The following is a 26,456-nucleotide window of genomic DNA, read 5'->3' on the forward strand; positions in this document are numbered from 1 at the left end:
GGAATATCCAGAGGTGGAAGGAGTGATGGAGGATCCTCCACAAGGATCATGGAGTCCAACTCCTGACCCTGCACAGGACCACCCCAAGAGCGTGTGACACAGAGCTGGACGGGTTGTGATCGATCCCAGCAGGGTAAAATGCCCAAGTGCAGCCAACGCACAAGGAAGAATCCATTTTCCAGCCCTCATTTACAGTAATCCTTAAGGAAGGCAGGTCCAAGGGCAGCAGCCTTTGCCTGGACAGGCTCCAGCAGGGCTCGGGCAGCGCCGAGCTCCGCCAGCAGGGCCGGTGCTTTGATCGCGGCTGCCCCGAGCCATCGCACACCGGGCTCTGAAACGCGCCCCGCACCAACAGCCCCGCCAGGAAAACTCCTTCTCCCGGCTTTTCTGCCGCGAGCGAGCTCCGATAGGCATCGCCGAGAATAAAGTCACTTCATTTACAAACCGGGGAGCCAAATCTGATAGACATCAACATTCGAGGTAAGTCAAGGAGCGGTGGAGCGCTGCCAGTTCCCCAAATGAATATTCATGGCAAACACTCCCCCAGCTCCGAGCTGAAGAGAAGCCGGCAGCAGGAAGGCTGCCCCTGGGAAGGGGAAGGCGAGGGACCAGGCTTATTTCATCCTTTTTATTGAGTGCAATTTTCTCTTTAGTACAATATTCTCTGAAAGATACTGTTACAAACTCCGACAATTTCAACACAATCAACAAACTGGGGAGAGAAGGGGAGGGGAGCAAAAAAAAAAAAAAAATTCCAAGGGTTGAAATCTTTTACAGACATCTCACTGGTTATGTACAGGACAGGGTAGGGCTGGCCCGGGACACGGGGACCGGGGTGCATCGGGACCTCCCGGAGCATCCTGTGGTGGGAAGCGCCCCCGGGGCCCCTCTCCGACGCTGCAGTGCTGCACTCGAAGCCCCTGCAGGAGGAAGACGAGGAGAGGGTGAGAATAGGCACGTCCAGGGCTCAGAGAGCCACGCTCCTTCCCCGCAGAGCCCCCACAGAAACCCAAAGGCTTCTTACAGCACATACAGCCTCTCAAAAAAAAAAAAAAAGAAAAAAAAGAAAAGAAAGAAAGAAAAAAAAAAAGTAAAAAGCAGGGATTAATTAATATGCTGTCAGAAAAGTGATGATTTCACTGAAAGCTCTCCATTTCTCCTCAGGGGGAAAGGAAGGAATGGAAGAGATGGAATTCTTTGTGAAGCTGAGTCGCTTTAGGGAGCGATTTTGGGGGCAGGAGGGTGTCCGTGTCCCCCAGCAGCCAAGGTGCCTTTCCACCCCCTCCCACTGCAAAATGAGCCAGCCCCGGGGTGTAAAGCAGGAGCAAACCACCAGGCACCATCAAATCGCTTTTTTTCAATGTAACAAAAAAAATCTCCATTTTCTCTGCTGCCAGGGGGAAACCAGAAGGTCTGGGAACCAGAGGAGCAGCCCCAGGAGCACCTTCTCCACACCCTATAACCAGCAAGTACCACACAGCAGCAAAATCCCATTATTTAGCCACTTTGGAGAGGCAAAGATGCTTTTAATATACAATTGCACCTCGGAAGCATAAAGGCAGCACATTAAATAACAAAGCAATTGACTGCTGGGTCCCTTTGCTGGGCCACAAAAACCGGGGCTCAGTGGCTAATTATTGCTGGGCATCCCTGTGCCTCTCCAAACATACCAATGCTTTCAGAAACCCACCCCAGCTGTGCCTGACATTTCACTCCTATTAAAATTCATCATTCTCCTGAATGGAAATAATTTTTTTCTTTAGCAAACCCAGGTAGTAATGAAAGTTTTATTTAGTAATGCAGTGTTTGGTGGGAAAAGGGGCAGAGAAAAGGGAAGAGAAATTGAGATTATCTTTTTAAAAAGGGAACTTCAGCTGGGGGGAAAGATATTGCTGGGTATTTCTTGGGCGCAGGGGGCCATTTTCGGTGCCATGATGGGGGTTTGGTGTCACAGCTCTCGTTAACGCTAATGGGATCAGAACAGCAAAACACCTGGAAAAAAGCTGTAACACAAACACAGGTGATGCAGCGAGGCTGGAGCCGGGCGGGTCCGGGGGATGTGTGAGAGGAGCGGTGATTTGTATCGGATTGTGCCACATTAAAGCAGGACCAGAGCAGCGGTACCGGCCCCGGCCCCGGGCGCTGCTCCCGGCTCCGCCACCGCCTTCCCCCGCGGCATTCCCGGCGCTTTGAGCCGCCCTTTCCCAGCCCGCCCGGCACAGCAGGGAAGGGTTTGGGGTTTATCTTCCCTGGGGAACCCGCGCCCTCCCGGGGGCGGTGGCTGCGGGCTCAGCTCTCCCACACGAGCCCTTCTCCTCGTCGGGACAAAAAACGGTCCAGGGACAGCTAAAGATGATTTGGGCCGATCCCAAAGGATGGATGCATCTCAAGATACCCGAGAGACAGGTCGTGAACAGCCGGAGGAGGATGGGGGGGCTGGGGCAGCGCAGCTCATCCTCCTTCATCCTCCATCCCACCTCCTCCTCCTCCTCCCGGAGCGCGGGCGTGGGAACCCCTGCGGGGCGGCCGGAGGGCTTTGATCTCAGCCTGAGCGCTGGAGCGACACAACCAGCGATGAAAGGGCACGGCAGTGCCATGAGGAGGCGTTCCGTGAGGGAAGGAGCTACCGAGCAGCGTGCTTGGGACGTGGGCACCGTGTCAGCCTCAGGGCGCTCTCCCCTTCCACCCTCGTGCGAATGGGCAGAATTGCAAATACCCAAAATAATCGAGGATGGGCGGCACTGCAAAAGCAGCTGCTGTGCCCCTGTGATGCCATGGAAAAAGAGAGCAGCTGCTGGGAATGGGGAAGGATGGAGGCAACCCTGGGACTGACCCAAAGCCGTCCCTGTGTCCTGCAAGCCCCCCTGAGCACCTGCCCATTTCCAAACCCTCTGCAAAAGGAGTCACATCTCACCCCCTTTTCCCTGAGGCCTCCCAGAGCTTCATCCCCATCCAGGCACCAGCAGGGCCATGATGTGGCACTGCCACCCCGGCACTAAACCCAGCCTGAGACCCTGAACACAGCAGCCTCTGGCTAGCTCCCAAATGTTTAGGCTGGGGAATCTGAAGAGTTCAGCTGAAGCACGGTGGGGAAAAATAAATAAACCAACCAATATGTGCATGTTCCACATCTGCCTGTGCATGGAAGGCCCCACAAGGACACGATGTGAGGCTCACCTGGCTCCTCAGACAGCACTTGCCATGGGCTGCACCTCCTGCTGTCAGTCCTGCTTGGCACTAATTAGCATTGATAATTGCACGGATGGTGACCATCATTTTCCTGCCCTCTCTCCCTACCTTCACACAGGGGTTCAATTGCCTAATGAGGCCCCTGAGGATGATCAGAAAGGAGCAGGTTCCCCCACCACCACGGCAGCTCCTGCAAAACGTGAGGGGATGGGAGAGCAGAGAAGAGAAAGGCACAGCCCAGCTGCTGGATGGGGAAAGCTGCCGAGTCTTGTTTACTCGAGGACACAGAGAAAAGTTCACTCCAATTAATTTTTTTAAGTGGATGGGCGTTAATCCCCCTACACTTATCTAGAATTAATGCAGCCTTAAGTAGATTTTTGCCTAATCCACTTCCACATCCGCCCCAAAAGGACACTGTCTGTTTTGGGAAGGAGCAGAGTTCAGCTAATCCACTTAAAATTCACAGGGCTGGTTTGTTCAGATTAACCTCCTCCAGCATTTCCCTCCAGAGACAGGCCAGGATGGGGCCACCCCCTCCACGGTTGTGTCACCTGCAATGCAGCTGCTGGGGTCTGCAGGGACACGGAGATGTCCCCAAAACAGCCACTACAGCAGAGCAGTGCAGCAGGGTGGGACAGCCAGGGGAGTCAGGGCTGTTTGAATTCCAATGGCAGAAGAAGCAGCAATGCTCAGACACAGACAGAAGGGGGGCAGCTATGCCTGGGCTGGAGGGGTGATCTAAGTGCTGGTCTGTGGAGGACAGCCAGCCAAAAGTGACAGCCCTGGGACACCACCCCAAGTGCCAGCAGCTCTGACAACCCCAAAAGGCGCAGGTGAAGGGCACCATGGTCACCAAGACAGGTGCACTGACCTCCCCAGCACTGATCTGTTGCTCTGACAGGAACCAAGACACCACAGGGATTGCCATGGATGCTCACAGTTCCCACCTCACATCTCCTCCTGCCAGGCAAAGCAGAGGAGGCCCTCTCCTGATTGGAGCAGCTCCCCTTTCCATGTCAAACTCTGGGAAGGCAACACAGCTCATCAGGGTCCAGTGATGGACATGGGCCAGAAGATCTCCCCAAGACAAAGAGCCAAACCCTGAGGACATCAGAAATGTGAGAGCACAACCCAACAGTGGCTCTCACACCTCCCAGACAGGCTTTGGAGGAGACTGAGCTCAGCTGGGACAGGCAGAGCCATTCTCCCATGGCAGGAGGATTGATGATCCAAGATGATCCCAAAGGATCCTTCCAAACCCCAAAAATATGAAAAATACAAGCCAAAACAGGTGCAGCAATGAAATCACTGATGGGGTGAAACAACTTGCCACAGGAGTCCAGTCAGTGTGTAGTTGGCTTCTCCCCCATCATCACTCAAGAAGTTTCTGGCACTTCCAAAACTCTGAGGAGACTCACTGGGAATGATGCAAGTATTGGATCACTGTCCACCCTGGCAGGATCCTTCACAGAGGAGGCACCACAGCAGACAAAGGCCTGAACATTACATCCCCTGCAGCTCCTCACACAGTGGGGACATGGGGACAGCAGGGACAAGCAGCACCTGGATGAGTGCTGGAGCTGATGTGATTCCCTGGGCCCTGCCCTTCCTGCCAGCAGTGCAAGGAGGACGGGTGGCCTTGGAGCTACAGAGCATTTCTGGGTCTGTAAATCCATTCCTCGTCTCAGAAGCTGATTGATCCTTTTTTTTAAACTCGGATTCAATGTTTAAGAGTAATGATTTTCAAGTGAACACAGAGTGGCTCAGATATATTGGCAGTTCTTATGGATCAGAGGCAAAAGGCTTATAATTCAAACTTTAACAAAGAGGAACGTGTCTGTCCCCATCTCAGAACAATGGCAAGGGCTGATGGAAGGGCAAAAAACCTTTCATGGGTGATGCCCAATGATTTATGCCAGACCATGGGCTGACTGGGATGTTCCCACAGAGATGTCCTTGGGATGCAGGCAAATTTATTGATGAGATTCTGCAACCCAAGCCCAACCCAACCCCTCCCTCCCTCTGAATCAAACACCTGGAAAAGCAGAAGGTAGAAGAGGAGATCCCATGGGACTCAGGCTGCTGTAAGGGGGACAGGGGGAAGGACAGCCCTGTTTCCTCCTTGGCAGAGGAGCATTAGAGGCACCAAAAGCTGACAGGCTCAGAAATAATGGCTTGAGATCACTCTTATTTAAAAACTGGCTGCCTGCTGTTTTCATCGCAAGCCCTGCTCTGACTTGCAGCAATATTTAAAATTAAATATACATAAGTGCTTTCAAAGAACTGTTAATTTGAAGGTCATTAAATGGCATAAAATACATTCCTTTTTTTTCTGGAAAGAGGCACATAATTATGCCATTAATACACGCTCTTCTTCCACGTTCAAGCCTCGGATGTGCAAGGGGCTTGGGTTCACCTTCCCTGGCAGAGGCATCACATCTCCTTTTAATTACTGCCACTGAGAAGCCTGCTGCTCCTCCATCACACCCAGGGATGGGGCTGTGGAAAAAGCATGGAAAAACCCCAGGGGAAAACAATGCAGCTGAATTGCAAATGGGAATTTTTGGGGGATGAGGGAAGTAACAGCGAGGCTGGAAATGAGAAGCCACTTGGCAACAGCCAGTCCAGTTGTGAGGACCTTGCCCACTGATTCTCACACAAGACCTTGGGCGAAGCTCAGAGCAGGGGTTTGGTAGCCAGAAGTCCCTTTTTGATTTAATGCTCTATGCAAAAAGGACAAAGCCAACCCAGATACACACACACACAAAAAAAAAACCCTAAAAAAGACACAAAAGGGTTGAGGTATTTACAGTTGCCATAGAAATGGAGAGAAGGAGCTGACGACTGCAGAGCGCAGAGTGAAAGGCCAGGATCAGGGGCCAGGGTGAGGTGGGCTCACCCGGGCATGCAGCCACATCCATGCATGGATATTTATGTGGGAAGCAGCCAAAGGAGTGAGGCACTGTGACTGAGCTTCACTCATCAGCTGTGGCAGGGTCAGGATCCAACCCAGTGGGGTTCTCCAGCAATGGGCCCCTCCCAGCACTTCCACGTGGCACAGGAACCCATCAGGACCCTGTGTGATGGATGGAGCCCAGCCCAGAGGAAAGGCCTGTGCAGTTGGTCCTCTTTGATCCAAAACTCCTTTTTCTTCCCTTTAAACCAAAACTCTGCAGGGAGAGAACAGCTTCTGAGCCACCCTTCTCCTCTGTGATCAAAGAAAGGAAGTCCAACACCAACCAGCATGGATCAGAAGATGTGAAATTGGACTGTTCATCTTTAGACCAAGGGAGAGGCTCTTGCCAGAGTAGGAGCAACAGAGCAGCATCAGAGGTGCACCCAAGTCAAGGTGAGAGCCTCTGCCTTGGCATCTGACAGAGGAAAAGGAGGAGCAGGTCAAACAATGCTGCTGCCATGGCCAGGCAGGGATAACACTGTCACTTCCAGACAGAAAGGCTTCACAGTTTGGAAAACTGGTTTTACATGGAAGAAAGGCCTCCAAAGAAACAAAATGGTCTGTCAGAAGTCATCTGAAATTTTTATGCTGTTTTTTTCAATAAAAAGAAAAACCAAAACATGGCTATTTTGGACTTTCTTTGTTTTCCACTAACAGACTGATGGCCTTTCATGAAATCTTCTGGTTTGGATGAAACAACTTTTATTGAAAGGCAGGAGAACAGGTGGCCCATGGTGACCCTCCCTCAAGTATCACCTTGACAGCAACTCCCTTGGCCCGTGATGCCTCTTTGCTGCAGGGATTTGTTTGAGCCCACCTGCACTCTCATTGCTCAGCCCTGAGCACCACCACTCTGCTGCTGGGCTCTCGCATGACCCTGGAGGGGACACGTCCAGGTCCCAGCACAAGGCCAAGATGTGGGGACAGCTGGTTAGGAGTGGGGGGATATGGGAATCACCTGCTCTGTCACAGCTCAGGAGACATCAGATCTTTGACAGCTGGGAAAGGGCAACAGAATGGAAAGGCCACCAGCCCTGGCAATGCCCAGGGGCACTGCTGGTGGCCCAGAGCCAAGGAGCATCATCCACCCTGGAAAACCGAACCAAGGTCTTGACATCTCTGATAGCATCTGAGAGCCTGTTATCAAACAGCCTGTTTGATCCCTGAGGGGTACCTGGTCTGCTGGGTGGGATGGGCAGGACTGGATGATTCACATTTCATATTCACGATGAAATGGCCTCAAGGTGTCCAGGGGAGGTTCAAGTTGGACACCAGGAAGAATTTCTTCACTGAGGGAACGATTAACCATTGGAATGGGCTGCCCAGGGAGGTGGTGGAATGCCCATCCTTCAAGGCATTCAAGGAACCGTGGACATGGCACTGACTTCTCTGGACTGGCTGCCACGGTGGGGGGATCAGTCACAGGTTGGACTCGATGGTCTCAGAGGTCCATTGTCACCCTATGACACTGTGGTTCTGCATTAAAGGGCTTACATCAAACCAGGGTTGCCGTGGTGTGCTGGGGCAGGGCTGGCACTGAGCAGGCAGCAGCAGCTGCCTCGCAGGTGCTCACAGAACCAGCGAGAGCAGCAGGGGAGCCATAAAGGTGCAGTATTGATATTTAGCCTGTGTGGCTGTCACTCGTTCCTTTAAACGCCTTTAGCTTCCTTCTAATAAAAGAGAAATCATAAAAAACCCCACAAAGGACCCTTCAGTGCCAGCGAATACCAATGTGGCGGGCAGGCGCATTAGCATGCGCGGCGCCCGCTCCATCTGCATGTTGTGCTCTGTGTGACAACATCCCAGAATACAGATTTGGGCCGCCAACATCCCGAGAGGTATTAGCAATCCTCTATCAGACAGGAAGAGGAGCAGTCCCTGCTGTTGTAAACAAGGGGTGTTTTTCTCTGCCTCTTTCTCTGGGGGGAGTTCAGTGAATTGAAACAAGCTCATTCCTGCATCTTGTTAGTTCCTGTTCTTTGGCAGAGCATGGGTCATCTACCTTGGGCAACGGAAGAAAAAAACCTGGAGGTGTAAAGAGCACCCCGAGGGTCCTTCACGTGCTGGTGGTGACGAACCATGAGCATGAACGTGCTCCTCATGAACCACCACGAACTGAGCACGTGCTCCTCACGGGATACCTGAGGGTCCACCCAGCCACAGAGGACCCAAACAACCCCAGCACAGGAGGGACAGTGCAGGCAGAGCACAGGCTTGACTCTTGTGTTCAGTGCAGCAAGCAAATCTGCTGAAGGATCTCCAGGCATAGATGGGAATACAGTGGGGCAGATGGACATGGAGCAATCCCATGCTGTAGTTGGATGTGGGCAGCCCCATGGAAAGGACAGACATGAGGAAAACCACAGCCCAGGTGGGCATGAGCCACCCTCACAGCACCGATGGACACAGGACATCACTGCAGCACAGACAGATGTGGGCTGAGAAGTAAAGCAGCCACTGTAACACAGCTGGACATGGGGCATTCCTGCGGCTCAGGAACACCCCCAGGACATGGATGGATGCAGGATATCCCCATGGCACTAGGAGATGTGAGGATGGAGGAGGACGGAGGGTGAGTGAGGACAGAGAGTCTCTGTACATACGAGCCACCGTGCCACCAAATCCTGGCTGGGACCTGCAGCCCCTGAGGCACAGCCACAGCCAGCCCGTGCCACTGCTCCCACACCACACGGGCGCCGGCACAGCGCCGGTGAGAGCGCGGTGATGGATCATTGCAACTCGCACACAGCCCTCTAAGTAAAAGCCTTATTAAGAGTTCATTTGTTTTATAAACTCCTGGCACGATCCGCAGGGGGAAATCAGATGGCCCAGCCTTATAATATTCTGGGTAAACACTGACACGTGTTGGGCAATTTTAACCGGATCAATTTGTCTAGGGGACCAATGGAGGAACCAAAAAAAAAAATAATAAAGATCAAATTAAATATGGGGAAACATCCACTGGGAAAGGCTATACAGAAGAGCAGAAAACTACAGAGCAGGACAGATGGATAGACAGAGACACCCGAGACACTCAGACCTACCTCTGAAGCCATGAAACCTACGTCCATAAATCAATATCAAAATCCTTAGGTCCACAAGATGGGGGAAAAAGTCCTCCATAGCCATCTTCCAGACATCACCAAGGCCCTGGAGGCCTGAGCAGTCCATTTCCCAGAGCATCTCCTCCACCAGCAGCCACCAACCCAGTCACAGCCACCGGCTCCTCCAGTCCCGTCCCATCCCCGCCGCGCCGGCCGGCCCTTGGCATCCTCCTCCCCACGTGCAGGATGCCGAGCGCTTCCTTCATCGCCGGGTGCTCCCGGCTGCCTCCCGCCCCTGGGGGCTGTGGGCACCACCCCTGGCCCTGGGCTGGGGACTGGCCGGCCGCTGGCCGCAGGGTCAGCACTGGTCTTCAGTCATGGACAAGCAGTGAGTCCACGGAGGGTTGACAACATACACGGGCGCACGAGCGCGCACACACACACGGGAACACCTCTTTCCATTTTCCAGGATGGAGAGTTTGTTTTTTTTTTTTTAATCCTTTTTTTCCTTTTTGCAAAAAAAATGCAAGCAAAAGAGAAAAAAGAAAAAAACCAAAACCCAAGGTTTTCTATTGAAGGTACATCTCTTCTTCAATATGAAGACATTAACTGGATTGAGTCGGATCCCCCATGCAGTGGTCAGCGAAGTCCTTTGGTAGTTGCTGGAGTGGCACCCAGGTGGGGTGGCAGGGAGCTGCAGAGACATCTCAGGACACTTCCACCCAGTCCGTGAGCAGAAAGGGGAGCGGGGTGAGCCAGGAGGGCCGGGGCAGGGAGGAAGGGCGAAAGAAGAAAAAGGAAGGTGGTTTCTCCAGACAGGATGCTCCATCTCGTGCCTCTCCCTTCCCCAACAGCCCCTTCCTCCTTCTCAGTTTTGACCACTGCTCACTGGTGGCAGGATTGGAGTCTGGTCTCTAGGGTTTGGGTTTGCTTCCCCAACGCACATTGGTTTGTCTTCATTGTTTTTTATCTTTTTTTGTTTTGTTTTGCTTTGCTTTTTAAATATATGATTTGTACATATTTATATGTATTTATACGCTGTTCCCATGACATTGGTAAGTGTGCTTCTGTTGGTGAGGAAGGGAAGTCACCAGCCAGAGGTGAGTCCCAGGAGCGTCCTTTGGCTGCAGTGGCAGTCCCCGGGCAGCGGCGGCTCCTGTGCCGGCACTGCCCCGCCTCAGTTCCTCCCCTCCCCGCCGTGCCCAGCGCTGCGCGCCCTCCCCGCCCCTCCCCAGGGAACAAGGGACGTCATGCCATCGAGCTCGGAGACTGGCTCATCTGGACTCGCATGGACTGCACGCTGTTCAGGATCTTCTTCTGGTGCCCTGCCAGAGTCACCCCTATTCTCAGGAGGTCTCTGGAAGACAGACAGGCAGACAGACAAACAGAGGAAGATCAATGGGCAGCTGAGAGTGGTGAACCTGCTTTGCTGTTGCTAAGGGAGGTGAGGGAGGTAAGCTCAGCTGGAACATCCACAGAGACCAAGCACGGCCCCATGAGCATCTCTGGGTCTGAGAGCGGGGATACACCCACACATTGACCCCCAAATAGTGAACGTGGCCACCTCCAGGCTCTGGGTGACCAATGTGAGGGATGTTCACGCCTGTCCTTTGCCCTGAACTGACTCCCCACCTCCCCAGTGGGCAGCACCCCACTTTTAGGCAGCCCTGGCATGGCCAACTCACTCGGACGTCATCTGGGCCACCAGCTGCAGGGAGGTGAAGCCAGCGGTCAGGAAGCTGTCCCGGTACTGGCTCATCTTCACAGCACTCAGCCAGTCATCTACTGAGGTAAAGGCAGTGAAGTCGGGGATGGAGCGGTCGAGGAGGGGCTGAGAAGGCCTGAAACAGGATACACCGCTGGGGACAAGCCTGGCTAGCACCGAGGGGCTGCCCTGCCTGAGCGCTGCCAGCACAGGGGCACACTCCCCAATCCACCCCCAGTGCCCCTGTGCTCCCCCCAGCACACGCCCACCAAAGGTGAAGAGGAAGGCCTGTCCCATGGGAATACCCTGTGCCAAGCAGTGCTTTGCAAGCTCACACATTGTATTCCAGCCGTGGGAGCCACAGGGATGAGGCAGCAGCAGAGCAGCCACCACACCCAAATGGTCACACGCCATAAAGAATCAATGGCAAAGAATTACTGCTGTTGCTTGGCTGAAAACTGCATGTTCTTTGTCTGACTGTCAGGCAGAGCCAAGACAGACCCCCCCCTGCCCCTGCATAAGGATTTATGAATTTGTGAGGTGCTTGGGGAGCCTTCCCCCACGGCGTGGGACGGTGAGAGGGCGCACCCCCGCGCCCGGCACTCACACAGCGGTGATGGTCGCCACAGTTTTGAGGCTCGCCGGGTTGCGGATCATTTTGTCGAGGGTGTTGACGATCTCGGAGAAGCGCGGGCGGGTGTTGCGGTCCTTCTGCCAGCAGTCCAGCATCAGCTGGTGCAGGGCGGCCGGGCAGTCCATGGGCGGAGGCAGCCGGTAGTCCTGCTCGATGGCGTTGATGACCTGAGGGTGGATGAGGATGGATGAGTGAGGGGGAAAGCAGATGAAGGAGGGACTCGAGGGGCTCCCTGAGCTGCTTGTGTAGGCAGAGGGGCTGCAGGCAGCCATGAAGGCACGGTCAGCCCGGCTGATCAGCAGCCAAGGGAGCGGGAGGAGCCGGGTGCTCTCCGAGGTTAATCTCCGCTCTGATGCTCCGCGGCTGCAGTTCCTCCCAGCAGAGAGCTGCCACTCATTATCTCGGCGGATCTCGCCAGAGTGCAGCAGTCACACTTCCAAAGCTCCTTCCCTGCTCGTAAACCCTCTGAACATTTTCAAAGGCCCTGCAGCTTGCTGAAGTCCAATTACCAGCCCACTGGCTTTTCTTCCCAATTTCTCTCCTTGCATTCTCTCGCTCACCAGCCTATTTCATCTCCAAACTGAGCGCTCCTGAGGCTCCAGGAGGGAGCAGAGAGCCCTTCAGGCAGGGATTTCTTTTGGGAATGAGCACCCCCTGGCCCCCAGAGCAGTGTGGATGACCCCCAGTGCTTACGTCTTGGTTGGACATGTCCCAGTAGGGCCTCTCCCCGAACGACATCACCTCCCACATGACGATGCCGTAGCTCCAGACGTCGCTGGCCGAGGTGAACTTGCGGTAGGCGATGGCCTCCGGCGCCGTCCACCTGACAGGGATCTTCCCCCCCTACAGAAAAAGGGACTCCAGCTGAGAAACATCTCCCTAGGCAGAGGAGGCTGGATGCCCACAAGCCAGGGTTGGGGCCATCCCACACACTCCAAATTAGGGGTCACAGGGGACCCCACCAAGGAGTGGGCAGGTGGTGCCTGATTGGAAGAGGAGGCAGGAGCCAAAAACAACTGCATGAAGTATCTTGTACCTGCCTAAAAGGGCTTAGCTAAACAAAACAGACAGGTGTATACAAGGATTTACCCCACTGACTGACACCACCCCACTCCAGCTGCCTTGCAGGACCCAGCACATCAGTGGCCTGTCCCCAGGTCCCTTCCCAGGGAGTCACCAGGTGACAAGGTTAAGCACGACTGGGCTAGTGCTTGTCACAGGTGAGGAGCCACAAGATTCACAACCCTTGGCCTCCAATGAAAACAAGGTTGAACTAAAAGCATCCTCTACAGATTCATCTGGGCTCCCACAGCTCCCAGAAGGTCCTTCCAGCCCTACTTTTGGAACAGAAGGCAAAAAGCAAACACCTTTAAAACCCAATGGAAATCACTGGTGTAGGAAAGTGCCTTTGGCAGAGTTCTCCCCATTTCTCCCAAAGGCTCAAAATCAGGCTCAGCATCTCAAGCCACCCCACCAAGCCAGGACAGGTCCCAGGGCCAAAGGCCATGCCAAAGGTGCAGGGATGTGAGGAGGGGCAGCACGCACAGAGGGATTTCTCCCTGGGAAAGCTCCATAAAAAAAACACAAAAAAAGCCAAGGGATAAGGAAAACCACAGACACGCACAGGAATTTTCTGGGGGCAGGACTGCATTGTAAATCGTTTAGCACAATCATTTTCCGTAGCCTTTCCGAGGACGCGTCAGCCGCTCTTGAAGGATGAATGGCAAAAAATTTGATTTGAATAACTACAAGTGGAGAAATTAACTGCTAGGTTGTTTTTCCTGCCTTTTCCCCAGAGCGAAAAGCCTGCTGTGGGAGGCAGAGTGATGCAATCGCAGGCACAGCATCACTTCCCAGCTGCCAGGGAGATCTATTATGGCCTAAATTAAATAAAAACACAGATGAGATAATCTCTTTTTATCTCTGAAGGTGGGGAAAAGACTAATTCATGCCTCATCTCAGCAGCTATCGCTGGGGTCTTTGAAGGAAAAATAAAAGCTGGGTGTCTGCTCAAAGGCTGCTGCCTGCAGGAAGGGTCTGGGCAGGGGCGGGGCAGGTCTGGGGGGAACAGGAACATCCCATTGAGCAGGGGAGGGACAGTGAGGGGCTGCAACTGAGCCAGAACACTGAGCCAGCCTCAAAGGCATGTCCCTGGCTTTCCCATTTTGGCAGCTGGAGCCAGCCCTGGCACCTGGCACAGCTCAGCAGCCCAAGGAACTGCTTTGGCAGGAGCTGGTGCAGCCTCGTGCGGCACCCACCGCACACTCTTCTGATCAATCCATCAGGTGAGGCCAGCGAGTTGCTCATCTCTTTTCCCTCTCATCACCCTAACACCTCTCAGGGGCTCACAGGCAGGACAATGGCCATGGTGGGGAGCTGGGGGTCCCCTGGGGTAGACAGGAGCAGAGGGAGGACAGAGCTGCCGTTACCTACAAATGAGTTAATTAAGGAGGAGAAGGATAGCTCCCGTTAGGCTTGTCTCTTTAATTTATGCTTGGAACAAGTTTCCAGCAGGGAAAAGCAGACCAGACCTGGAGTGCTGGGGGAAGGGAAGTTAAAACACCGTTGCTGTGCTGACAGGAGTTGCTGTGATCTCCCTGCCTCCCCTTCCTGTCTCTCTATGGACTCCTCTGTGCACCCTTCCTCCACAGAGGAGAGGGAAGAGGCTTATCTGGAAACTGCAGAAGGCAGAAAGGTGCTTAGGGAGGACAGCAATGGAAAACTTCTAAAAAGGAGGAAGAGAAAGGAGGGAAAAGAGGATAATTTGTGGAAACCACAGCCAGGACCTCTGCACCATGAACCTCTGTGGTGGGAACCATCATGAGGTACTCCCACCCATGCCAGACTGTACATCCAGAACCCTTCTCACAGGTGCAGGGCACAGGGAATGCTGGGCAGGAGAACACCCTGCAGGAGGTACCTACCAAGGAGCTGGTGTAGGTGGGGTCAGACGTATCGTCCTGCAGGTAGCGCGAGAGGCCGAAGTCGGACACTTTGCACACCAGGTTGCTGTTGACCAGGATGTTCCTGGCAGCCAGATCTCGATGGACATAATTCATCTCTGCCAGGTACTTCATCCCAGCAGCAATGCCTCTGAGCATTCCCACCAGCTGGATCACTGTGAACTGCCCATCGTTTTGCTGTGAGTAGAAAGAGCAGGCACTGGGGTGAGCATGCACACCCCACAGTGGGACCAGGGCCACTCACCCTGAGCTCAGGAGGATGCTGCACCTCCCCAGAGGACTCAGCTGCCCTGCCTGATTACAGCAGAGACAAGCACCCCAAAACACGCATTTTGGAGATGTATGGCACACTCCAGCCAGCTCTCAAACTAAGCAAACAGGCTGGGATTTACAAAGGGGACACCAACATCTCATTCCCAAATCCCACGCGGCCCCGCCTCGCCTCACCCGCAGGAAGGAGTCCAGGGCCCCGTTCTCCATGAACTCTGTGATGATCATGACTGGCCGGCTCTTGGTGACCACGCCCTCGAGGCGGATGATGTTGGGGTGGTCGAACTGCCCCATGATGCTGGCCTCGCTCAGGAAATCCCGGCGCTGCTTCTCCGAGTACCCGGCCTTGAGCGTCTTGATGGCCACGTAGATCTCCCGCTTGCCTGGCAACTTCAGGCGCCCCTTATACACCTCTCCAAACTCCCCTGCGAGCCCAAGATGGAATCATTTAGACTGGAAAAGATCCAACCTTTGATCAATCAACATCAGAGCTACCACCTCCTCTTCCTGCAGAGAGCAAGGGGTCCTTTATCCAGCTGAGAAATGGCAGCCAACTCACATTTCAACAATGCTCTCCTCTACAAATCTGCCCACCTGTCCTCTTTAAAAGGGCCAATGTCTGCTACTGGGGACATGTTTAAGTTTGCAACCTTCTCCAAGGTGACAGAGCCCAACATCAACACAGGCAGAGGCTGCAGCCGCCTGTGCAAACCTCCACAAGGAGGATTTGCAGGGAAAGTGCATTCACATTTGAGGACTACATCAAATATCAGGTGTCAGCATTGTTAATCTTGGCTGCCTTTCTGCACATCACTTATCTTGGGGTGGAAAATAATTGGGCTGTTTACACTGCTGCTCTCTGATTTAAAATACAGAGAAAGCAGGAGAGCTTTCACTTCACCCAGGCAAAATTTGCCTGTGGAGGGATTACATTTAAGGCATGTTTGCAGCCACTTTGCTTTGATGAGCAGCAAAGGGCAGGTGATACATTGCAGAACTTGATCCCAAACAAACTGACTCATTGCTTCCTCACAGCTTCCCCTCCCTGGCTTCTCACTTTCTCCTCTGAGAGTATGACACAGTTATTTAAAAACGGCAATAAAACAGCACAGATCACACACACACACGCATGCATATGTGTGTATATATACATATGTAAGGAAATATGGCACAGACTACAGTGAGATTGGGCTTTTCTTGTTATCTCATGGAAAAGCCCCATGGAAAAATCCAAAGAGACCCTGTGGTCAGCCAGTGAATATATTCCTGGAGCCTTTCCCACCTCAGAGGAACTTTGAGAGCACAAAAACCCCTCATGTCCACCCCAACCCATCACAAACTCAGGAAAGCCTGATGTTTCAAGGCTTCATTGACGGCTTCCAGGAGAAGGACCGTGTGTGCCCCCCACAAAGTTGCTCCAGGTGGCTGGACAGCCATGCAGGAGCAGCAGAGAGGGCACGGAAGGATGGGCAGCAGGACACAGAGAGACCCACCTGCCCCAATGACTTCCTCAATCTTCACAAAGGACACATCGATCTCCTTGGCGAACTCCCGGACGGCTTCGTTGGGGTCCTCGTAGGTGAAGGGGTCGATGTAGATCTTCATCCCTGGAGACCCTTGTTACAGGGAAGACAGGAACAACAGCAAAAGGGAGAGAATTACAGAATTAATAGAATTGTTTGGGTTGGAAGGAGCTCAAAGGTTATTCCATACCATCCCCCATGAGCAGGGACACCTTCCACTAAACCAGTTTGCCCCAAGCCCCATCCAACCTGGCCTGGAACAATGCCAGGTACAGTGGATCCCCACAGTCTCTGGGCAGCTGGAAAACCAAGAGCAATTGTACCATGGTCAAGAACTAGAGACCCTTCTGTCCTCACACTGTCCACTAAGTGGCTGCTATGTACTCACCTAGACCACCTCCACAGACCCTTTAGGCTACCAATTGACCCAACTCTCCCCTGCACCTCCTCCTCTCCCTCTCTGCCCTCCGCTCTCTACCATTATCCTTCCTCTTCCTCTTCCACAGCAATGGGAGCAGTTACAGACCTGAACTACGGCATGCTGGCTTTACAGTGAAGGCTTTATGAGGCTCCACGCGTTAGTGAAGAAATATTTATTTACCCAAAAAGGCCTCTGATGGCTTTGTGGCAGCTACTAAATTGACAGAGTGCAGCAATTATAACCAACAACCGGTATGGATCTGTGAAACACGGCCTGGCCGGACGCCGGGACACGCGTGCAGTCCCTCGCCGGGCAATGCGTGGTAGCAGGATCTGGCCATGCTGCAGGACATGCAGAAAGTGGGCTCTTGCCCTCTCCCAAGGGGGAAAAAATGAAAACAGGTCCCCAGATTTCCCCAATGGTTATGCAGATGTCACGTCTGGATGTCAGGGGCTTACAGAGCTGCCAAGGGGCACGGTGGCGAGTCACAGTGAGGTCACAGGGCTCAGCTGGACACTGGTGGTGTAGTGCCACCCAAAAGGGACCTCCAACGGGCTGTGGTGTCCCCCTGGGCAGGGAGGCCAGCTTCCTGTGCCATTTCTCACCCAAAAAGGGGACTGTGGATGGCATAGCAGCCCCTCAAGGTCATCTCTGGAGGAGACCAGGAGGGACGTCGCTGCCTGGTCCCCTCCCCAAGGCACCTCACCCTTACAGGGATTAACAGCCCTCAGTTACAGTGCTCAGGACCTTTCCAAGGCCATGATCCCATCACACCAGTGCTTCCCAAAGTCTCTCCAGATGGATGCATGGACCACAGCATCACCTCTGCACCAGCAATCTAAATCAGCTCCCAGCTGCAAAATAATTCAGGAGGAGTCAGGAAAGCCTCGCAGTGGGCACTGCTGGTGCCAAACAGCTGCCAGGGGAGAGCTGCTTGTGGGGCATCAAGGACTCAGGAAGGACCAGGCAGGAGCATCCTCACCCCCAAAAGGGGCCTTTGGGGCAGAAGTTCTGCACCTCAGAGGCAGGGGAGGCTGCAATGAAGCCATCTGTGCATCTCCCAGTTCATAAATCCCTTTATGGCTCTGTCTCATACACTTTAACTGCCCCATAAATTCTTTTACAAGAGCAGCTGATGCTCCAGCCAGGATTACAAAGGGATTTACAGGATCATAACGGAGACTAGCTCACTGATCAAAATATTGAAAAAATAGAGGAGAAAACAATGCCCAAGTTTCCTGTCCCTTGTCAACACAGGCTGGTTTTCAAACACCCTCTGATGTGTCCCAGGGTCTGTCCATAGGCTCAGTAATCACCAGGATGTGCTCTCCCCTCATCGTCATCCCATCCAAATGAGGGACTGGGCACCTAAACCCACTCCTCATCTCTGCCAACATCAGCCTGCAGCCCATCATTCCCACACCAGTAAAAGCTGGGTGAAATTCCAGGTACTGGAATGCACCACCACAGGCACCCATGGTGAGCCCACCTGCAAAGAGCTCTTAAAATCATCCCAAGAATCCTGAAAACTGGATTAGGCCATTTGTCACTACTGCAGACAAGGGCAAATTTTTTATCACTCTTCAAAAGTTAAAGCACTCTGCACCACAGCCCTGACTCCAGAGGCAAATTCCTTCTGGCATCATGTTTCCTTGGCAATTAATATCATGGGGACAGAGAAAAACCATTCCTGCTGAACTGCTGGTGCTTCAACAGGGTGTCTTTCCTATTTCCCCAATCTCAAAGCTCCCAGTGAAGCAATGGAAGGGATAAACCACAAAAAATTACACCCCAAGAGACCCCATCTCACCCCAAAATCCGCTTGGAGCACGCTGCCAGCAGCAGGTGATCCCACGGGGCTGCTGGAGGGATGGCAGAGCTGTGCTGGGAGGCTGCAATTGCTGTGCCACTGAACACATGGTGATTTGTTCCAGAGGATGCCCTCATTACTCCATTAGTTGCTCACCACAAATTTCCCACCTGTTTTGCTCCAGCCTCTGCACTGACGGAGCGCCCGGAGGCTCACTAACCTTGACAGGGTACTGCTGGCACCCGGATTTCTGACACCAGCCATCACACCCCCAGGTTTACAAACCCAGGACAGGCACATGCTTCATTGCTTCCCTACCCAGGTTCAGCATCCTGGATTTAGGGGTGCTCGGGGCCAGCTAGGGATGCATGTGTAGTAGGGAATGCTTCAAAACAGGGGGAAGATGAAAAATCAGTCTGCCTGCAGCCTGATGTGAGTTTATCCATCAGGCATCAAATTAATCTTGCCCTGCACCCCACAGTGCAGAAACGTGGAGAGAAGAGGGAGGAAAAGCACAGGTCTGTCATCACCCAGTGATGTCTGGAAAACTGTTTGTTGTTTGCCAGGAGGTTCAGGGCCCCCACAGTGCTGCCACCACGTTGGGAGAGTTCAGTGTGATGCCAAGAGGGTCTAAAGAAATCAGCATGCTTTGCTCTTTTGGCTGGGCTCTCCTGCTTATCTCCAATCCCTCTTTAGCCCTCTCCAGCCCTCCTGTTCTTCCCTGCCAGGCCGATTGCTCCATCCCCATTCTTCCCCTCTGCTCACCCATACTGCTCCCTGCCCTCCCCACCCATCCTTCCTCCATCCCTGCATCCCAACCTCTTCTCCCCAAGAAGGCACCCAGGACCAACATGGCTCTTCCCACAAGCACATTGCACCTGGGAATCATCTCCAGGAGAGTGTAAATGGGATTTAATTCCTGCAGGGATGGGGCATGGAACTGTGGACACCAGGAAAATCCTGCCCCACAAAGCTGCTGCTTTGCTGCTTTATTTCCATGTGCAGTGCTGGCTGCTGGAGGGGCACCAGAGCAGGCATCACACCCAAATACACCTGAAATTAATTCTGGTGCACCACCAGCTCCACCAGCCATAGAGGTCTCCTAGAAAAAGCTCAGGCTCTCCTAATTGTTTGCCAAGGGGATCAGCAGCCCAAAGCCAGTTAAACATTCCCAGTCACTGGCTGCACATCTTTCCCAGAGCAAGGTATAGGGCAAGCATCAGCCACACAGCCAGAGCAGCAGCAATGCCAGCCACCAGCACCCACATCCCAGCCATGCTCCCAAAATCCAGAATCCCTCTAACAGCTCAGCACCGATCCAGACCCAGGCAGAGCCCGTGGCAGGAGATCAAGGGTTCACCCTCCCTCTGAACACCACCTCTCTCCCTTCTTTCCTCCTTTGGGAGTCTTCACAGCATCCTCTCCCATCCCTTGTCCCTTTCATCCCCCCTGCCCCTGACATACCCCCAAATCCATCATCATTCCCTAAATCCCTCCTGGTACTCCTCTTTTCCCACCCACAGTGCTGCACCACTGCAGCCCGCCCTCCCCACACCCCGACAGACACATGTGGACATCTCCACTCCCACCCTGAGGCCCTGTCCATCTGCCACGGGGGCTCCCACCACCCCACAGTCCCCCTTGGAAGGAGGGGAGTGGGGCACACGGTGGGTGCAGCTTTGGGAGCGTCTCCCCCGTGTGTTTTTCCCCCTGTTGCTGCTCACCTCTGCCGGTGCTGTAGTGCTGCAGTTTGTCACTGTACACTGCCTCCTTGCTGTAGGCACGCTTCCTGGAGAGCAGGGGAGAGAACAGCCAGGCTTCAGGGATCAGCACCTGCTGCTGGCCCCACACCACTCCCCTGCAGCAGCACTCCTTGAGCAGTGCTACTCCCTCTGGCCACATGGGTCCCCCATCCCGCCCCTCCCACCCCCAATCTGCACCTCACCACCTCCACCTTCCCGGGACACTGATCCCACAGGGCCCCACCTGCTGCAGACGATGGAAATGGCCACCAGGGAGACGATGAAGACCACCCCGGCCGCTGCGGACCCCGCGATCAAAGGCAGCTGCTCCCTCAGCTCCGACTTGTAATCATCTGTGAGAGAAGAGGGACGGGGTCAGTCCTCCCTGGCACACCCATGGAGTGAGAGCAGCCTTTGGGAAGGGATCCTCTCCGATTCCATGGGTGCTGCTCCCACGGTGGTGGGACAAGGGGGATGCAGGCAGGAGGGTCAGCTGAGGCAGGGGATGAGCCAGTGTTGCACTGGGTAGGATTGCCATGCTTGACTCACACACCTTTGGCTTAAAGACAGGGGAGAGAAGATTCTGGAAATAATATCAGACCAATGTGCATGGGCCCAGTTTCCCAAAGATGATGTTCACAAGGTGGCTTTGTCCATGGCTTTGGCATTTCCCTTTCCTCAATAAATTCATTTATTGAGCAACCTGATCTACCAGAATCACGTCTCTGCACATGGCAGGGGATTGGAATGAGATAAGCTTTAGGGTCCCTTCCAACTCAAACCTTTTTGAGACTCTGTGATTTAAACCTGTTGGGCCACTTTGACCAATTTTAACATGGGGTCTCACAAACACAGAATTCCTACAAGTAGGAATGGAGGAAAACGCTATTAATAACCAAGCCAGCCAGAGAATGCTGTGCCAAGACTTCACCCAGATCAGACAACAGAGTCCACAAGGGTGAACTTTGGGAGTGAGGTTGGGAGAACCTGGGATGCCTCCCTGCAGGTCTGCTTGTATGTCTTCATATCTTAACATGAGACAAGTCCTTTTGCAGAGCCATGGCACCCACAGCATCCCTTCCCCACCAAGCATCCCTCAGAATCCCCTTTGTCTGCTCAGCCACCCCTTGCATCCTTCAGCAGCAGGCTGGGGTGAAAGCCAAGGTGGCACCAGGAGGACTGGCTATGCCTGGGAGAACCCCCAAAAAGCTACTGGAATCGTCCATGTGTCTCCCCCATTTTTCCCTGCCCCATCAGTGGTGTGGGCACTCTCAACAGGCAATATCCAGCAGATCCCACATTCCTGGGGCTTCTGTAGCATTCCAGAAATACCCCTCTCTCCTATCACCCCATCGAGGTCTGCCAGGCTGTGCAGGGTTAAACAAGGGTTAAAACAAAACTCATCCAAAAGAAAGCATTTAGCACAATTTTATCTGTATTTCCTACTCTGCAGTTAATTACTGGCAACTAGATTTATCTCTTGCATGCTGCTTAAATCCTGAGAAATTCTCATCTAACAATCAATTATTATTTAATAAGCTACACAATCCATTCTTATTAAATTTCAATTAATTGCTTATTTGAGGCAGGATTTTTCTTCTCGCTTCTCTAATCCTGAATATTTGAAGCATTAGAGGGGGGTTTATTACCATTTCCTTCCCTTTGGTCACCCAGCATGGTTTTCCTCTTCCCACCCCAGCTGGCACTCGACATGAATGCAAACATGGGGTGACCCATTTTAGGGAAGAAGAAATGCTTTAGGAAAGAAGATAAGCTTTAGGAAAGACAGGCAGTGAGGCTGGGAGCCATGGATGTCACCTAAGCAGAGAAGGAACTGCAACAGCAGCGACAGGGATCAGGCTCTCAGCTGCCCCAGGGGTAGGAGGACCTGCCTCACTCACCAACTTGTGGGTAAGTCCTGAAGCTGGGATTAATGGAAAACACTCCCACGAGTTTGTAGTTTCTAAAGGAAGCCAGTGTTTGTGGGTGCAGGGAAGGGCTGGGGCCGGAAGAAGCCAGGAAGGTCATGAGCTGGCCCAACACACCCCTTTGACATGGAAAATCAGCTTCCAGATGGGTCTGACCATCCCAGCTTTGCCCTGATGGCTCAGCTGGACTCCAAAGATCCCAGAGTCCTTCTTCCAAGGGTCTACAACCCTCCTCCCACCCCATCACACCGTGCCAGACTCACAGCTGCTGCCAGGGGCTTCTGTCCCCACAGCTGAAGGCGGCAGAGACAGAAATAAACAGCGGGGGGAGAACCTGGAGCAGGGAGATTGAGAGCGGACCCCTCCTCCCACCGGCGGTTAACGAGACACCGCCGTCCATCCCCCGGCCCTGCCTGCTGGGACAGAGCTCTGTGCAGAGACAGCTCCCCTGACCCAAGCAGAGCACCGGGCCGCACTCACCGTCGGTGAGGGTCTGGAAGCACATCTTGCCGCTGTACTTGCCGTAGCCGGCCACGGTGCGGGCGCGCACCTGCACCACGTACACCATGCCGGGCCGCAGCCCCTCCAGCCGCGCCGTGTTCGTCTGGCTGCGCGCCATCGACAAGTTGTACTCGTTGTGGTCCTGCGGGCACCCCGGGAGAGACGTGTCAGAAGGACTGCAGCCCACCTGTCCCTGCTGAGGGCAGGGGTGGGGCTCGGGGCAGGGGATAAAGGAGAGGCTCTGGTTCTGCTTCAGGAGCACCCCTGACACAGAGGAACCCACAGGAATGGCTGGGCGAACTGTGATGGTTCCGTCTGGAGAAGGCTTTGGGGTGATCTAATTGTGGCCTTCCAGGACCTGAAGGGAGCTACAAGAAAGATAGGGATGGACTATTTATAAGGGCCTGGAGTCCCCAGACAAGGGGCAATGGATTCCCACTACAGAAAATACATCTAGTTTGGATATTGGGAAGAGATTCTTGGCTGTGAGGGTGGGGAGACCCTGCCACAGGTTGCCCAGAGAAGCTGTGGCTGCCCCATCCCTGAAAGTGTCCAAGGCCAGGCTGGACAGGGCTTGGAGCAACCTGGGATAGTGGAAGGTGTCCCTGCCCATGGGAGGAGGTGGAACAAGATGAGTTTCAAGGTCCCTTCAACCCAGGAGAGTCTATGATTTTATGAAACAGGACCCACAAGGAACTGGGGAGGCCCCTGCAGCACCTGCCTCCCAGGCAGCCCCCTGGTCCCACCAGAGCAGGGAGCATGGAGTAGCAGAGGGAAATAACAAGATCATCCAGAGCAAAAATAATTTATGAGCAACAGATTCCTCCTCTTCAAATGACTGACGTCTTTGTGCATTTCAGAAACATCTCACAGTATGGGAACCTGGGGTCCCTGCCCACAGCATGGGGGTTGCAACTGGGTGATCTTTAAGGTCTCTTCCAACCCAAACCATTCTGTGATTCCACTAAACACCATAATGAGTCCTATGAGACCCTGCTCCAGCAGGTTCAAGGGCAACTCTCTGCTGAGATCCCCAGCCCCTGCAGTCCTGCTCTGCTGGCACAGGTCCTTGGCCTAGACCTTGGTGGAAACCTCATGTGTCTCCACTCTCATTTTTTACCACGTTCCCCAGTGTTTTGCTGGTAAGAGGTCGCTGGTGAGATCCTCTAATTATTCATACTTAGAGGAATTCATTAGAGCTGGCAAGACACAGGAGGGATGGAACAGCTTGGGCCAGGCACGGTTCATTGCAGGGGTTGGGAGCGTGTCCCCTGTAGGACAGGACAGCTGCTAGGGACAGGACCAGTGGAGGGCAGTGACCCAGGGCAGGAACAACCTCCATAACCTTCCCTGGTCCTCTCCAACCCCCTCCTCCTGATGCTAAACCCCTGATTCAGGTGCCTGCTCATCCTAGCAAATGCCAGAGCCAAGGCAGCCACGGGCACTGATGTGCTGGACAAATGCTGTCACAGAGAAGGAATGGCTCAGGCTGGACAGGGCTCTGAGCAACCTGATCTAGTGAGAGGTGTCCCATGGCAGGGGGTTGGAACTAGATGAGCTTTAAGGTCCTTTCCAACTCAAGCTGCTCCATGATTCTGTGATTTAGAATCTGCAGTCATAACTCAGTCCCAGCTTCTGGAGGCAGCTTGGGTGACCTGGTGCCTGTCCCACCTGCCCATTCCCAGCAGAGCCTGTCTGAGCACCCATCGATGCTGCCCCTGCCCCCAGGCCCTCAGCCCAGCCCCCGGGAGGGGCAGGGCTCCCCGGGCTCACCGGGGCCGGCCTGGAGCCCACGGGGCTGCCGACGTCGGGCGTGCAGATGCGGCTCAGCTTCTCGTAGTAGCGGATCTCATAGTCCAGGATGATCCCGTTGGGCTGCTCGGGCTGCGGCCAGGACAGCGTGATGCTCCTCATGGTGGCACTCACCTGGTGCATGATGGGCACGGTGGAGGGGGCTGCCGAGGAAGCGGGGAGCGAGGGAAAATTAATGGAGAGGGGGAGGAAAAATGGCCCTGAGGAGGGGGTACAATCCCCACAGAATTACCACAGGGTAAAATCCCAAATCTCCCTTGCCTGTGGCTGGTTTCCCCACAGGACCAGCTCGCTCATTAGCAGTGGGAAGACCGACATCTCAGCAGCTTTACATGGAAACAGAGCAGCCAGCCACTGAGGGAATTCTGCTATTTAAACCAACTACTCTGTTTAATTAGGGGCTTGGAAATCCTCGGTGTTCCTTCTCCATGGGACTGCTTGCTCCAAGGATGTCTCCCATCGTGGGAGAGACACAGCAAAGCTCTCCCCAGCGGGGCAAACCAAGGTTTGGTGACAGGGTCCAGCTCTGTGTGACATCTTTTGCTGTAAAAGCCTCTGTGGGGAGCCAGCACTCGGCACCCAGGGAGCTGTGCCACAACTGCCACCCCACATGCTCTCAGAAATGGGGTGTGGGAGCAAAAAATCTGCCCACCCTGAGGACAGTGACAGGGCAGAGACACCCCAGCCCAGTTTTGGCTCCAGAGAAGTTGCAGGGGCTGCTCTTAGGGACTCTCAAGGGATGCACATCCCCAGCACCCAAATGTGCTTCTCCCAGGAAAACAGCAACACTGTCCTTCCACCATTAGGGATGCTGAGTCACTAAAACAATCAGGAAACCCCTTTCCAAATGCTTTGTGTCCTCCAAGCTATACTTACAAGGGGCAGAGTCAGCCAATGCAGCCCTAATCCTGCACTTAATCCTATCAAAGGAAAGGAGCACTGGCATGTCCTGTCCACAGAGTCAGCTCCCCATCCAGCCATCTATGCCCTCCTCCTCCTCCTCACCATGCCTAAAGTATAGGCAGTGCTGGGCAGGAAAAATGCCTCCCCTGTGTGAATCCAGGGAATACCTGAACCTGGCACAACCATCCTGGGGCACAGGATCATGCCATGCAGGGAATCTGGGGATGGCAGGAGACCTGTTTCTCATGGTTCCATTGGAAGATGTGGATAGTTTGGCACTGCCTTTGTTTACCCAGAATACTTAATCCTACATTATTTTTTTAATCTCTCCACATCTGGTCCAGGAAGACACTTGTGGACTGAAATTAAGCACTTAGGTTGATTGCTGTTGTATTAACTCCCATTAGCTTGGACAGGACAGGGAACATGGTTGGAAAATCCCACTGCAAAGCCAAAGAGATTTTAGAGGGAGAGCACCAGTGCCCTGGATATCCCTGGTGAATTCCCATCAGGTTACCCCATAGCCCAGCATTTCCAAGTTTGTAATCAGCCTTTGCAGGACAAACAGGGACCACTGGGGCACAGACAGACAGATGAGGGTGACCTGGCTGTTCCCAGCTCCCCATGGTGGGAGAAGAGCTCAGACAAACCCCAGATATCCACCCCAGGAAAAAAAAAAAAGGCCTGGAAACAAGAGGAAGGTTTGGCTGCATGTGGTTCAGCAGACAGCGATGCCAGCCAGGCACAAATGTAGATTTGTATTCCCTGGAGCCAGGAGACTGAAATATTTACACTGGTTTACACTGAAATATTTACACTGCAATATTTACACCAGGTTTCTCCATTGTGCTATCCAGAGGGAGCAGGATGACGCAGGCTGTGTGCCCTGGCACAAAGCAGGAATTCCCATTCCATTTTTACACCCAGAGCACCCAACCCAGGGGATGGGTTTCCATCCCCTCTGATCCTCAGTGCAGCCCAGCACCAGTGCCCCCTTGCCATCTGCACACCCACCCCACCAGCATCCCCCTCTGACCCAGGACTGCTCATTCAGC

General features: G+C 53.7%; 1 protein-coding gene and 1 long non-coding RNA gene across 2 annotated transcripts in view; one reads left to right on the forward strand and one right to left on the reverse strand.

Annotated features, from left to right (window-relative positions):
• Positions 1–218: 218 nt before the first annotated feature.
• Positions 219–5,174, forward strand: LOC134555836 (uncharacterized). The gene is made up of 3 exons (XR_010081517.1): positions 219–480; positions 1,165–1,267; positions 1,398–5,174. It is a non-coding gene; the product is annotated as an uncharacterized LOC134555836 (long non-coding RNA).
• Positions 5,175–9,667: 4,493 nt separating this feature from the next.
• The window catches only part of EPHB1 (EPH receptor B1), a 69,060-nt gene continuing 52,271 nt past the window's right edge, over positions 9,668–26,456 (reverse strand). Inside the window, exons 6-16 of the mRNA XM_063407798.1 lie at positions 24,460–24,641; positions 22,666–22,828; positions 20,502–20,610; positions 20,240–20,304; positions 16,255–16,377; positions 14,939–15,186; positions 14,453–14,668; positions 12,222–12,371; positions 11,502–11,695; positions 10,875–11,030; positions 9,668–10,546 (exon numbers count right to left, since the gene is read on the reverse strand). Coding sequence (XP_063263868.1) covers positions 10,438–10,546; positions 10,875–11,030; positions 11,502–11,695; positions 12,222–12,371; positions 14,453–14,668; positions 14,939–15,186; positions 16,255–16,377; positions 20,240–20,304; positions 20,502–20,610; positions 22,666–22,828; positions 24,460–24,641 — 1,715 coding nt within the window. The 3' untranslated portion in view covers positions 9,668–10,437. The remainder of the gene's footprint in view (positions 10,547–10,874; positions 11,031–11,501; positions 11,696–12,221; positions 12,372–14,452; positions 14,669–14,938; positions 15,187–16,254; positions 16,378–20,239; positions 20,305–20,501; positions 20,611–22,665; positions 22,829–24,459; positions 24,642–26,456) is intronic.

This window comes from Prinia subflava, chromosome 11, assembly GCF_021018805.1.
Source record: "Prinia subflava isolate CZ2003 ecotype Zambia chromosome 11, Cam_Psub_1.2, whole genome shotgun sequence".
NCBI classification, from domain to species: Eukaryota; Metazoa; Chordata; class Aves; order Passeriformes; family Cisticolidae; genus Prinia; species Prinia subflava.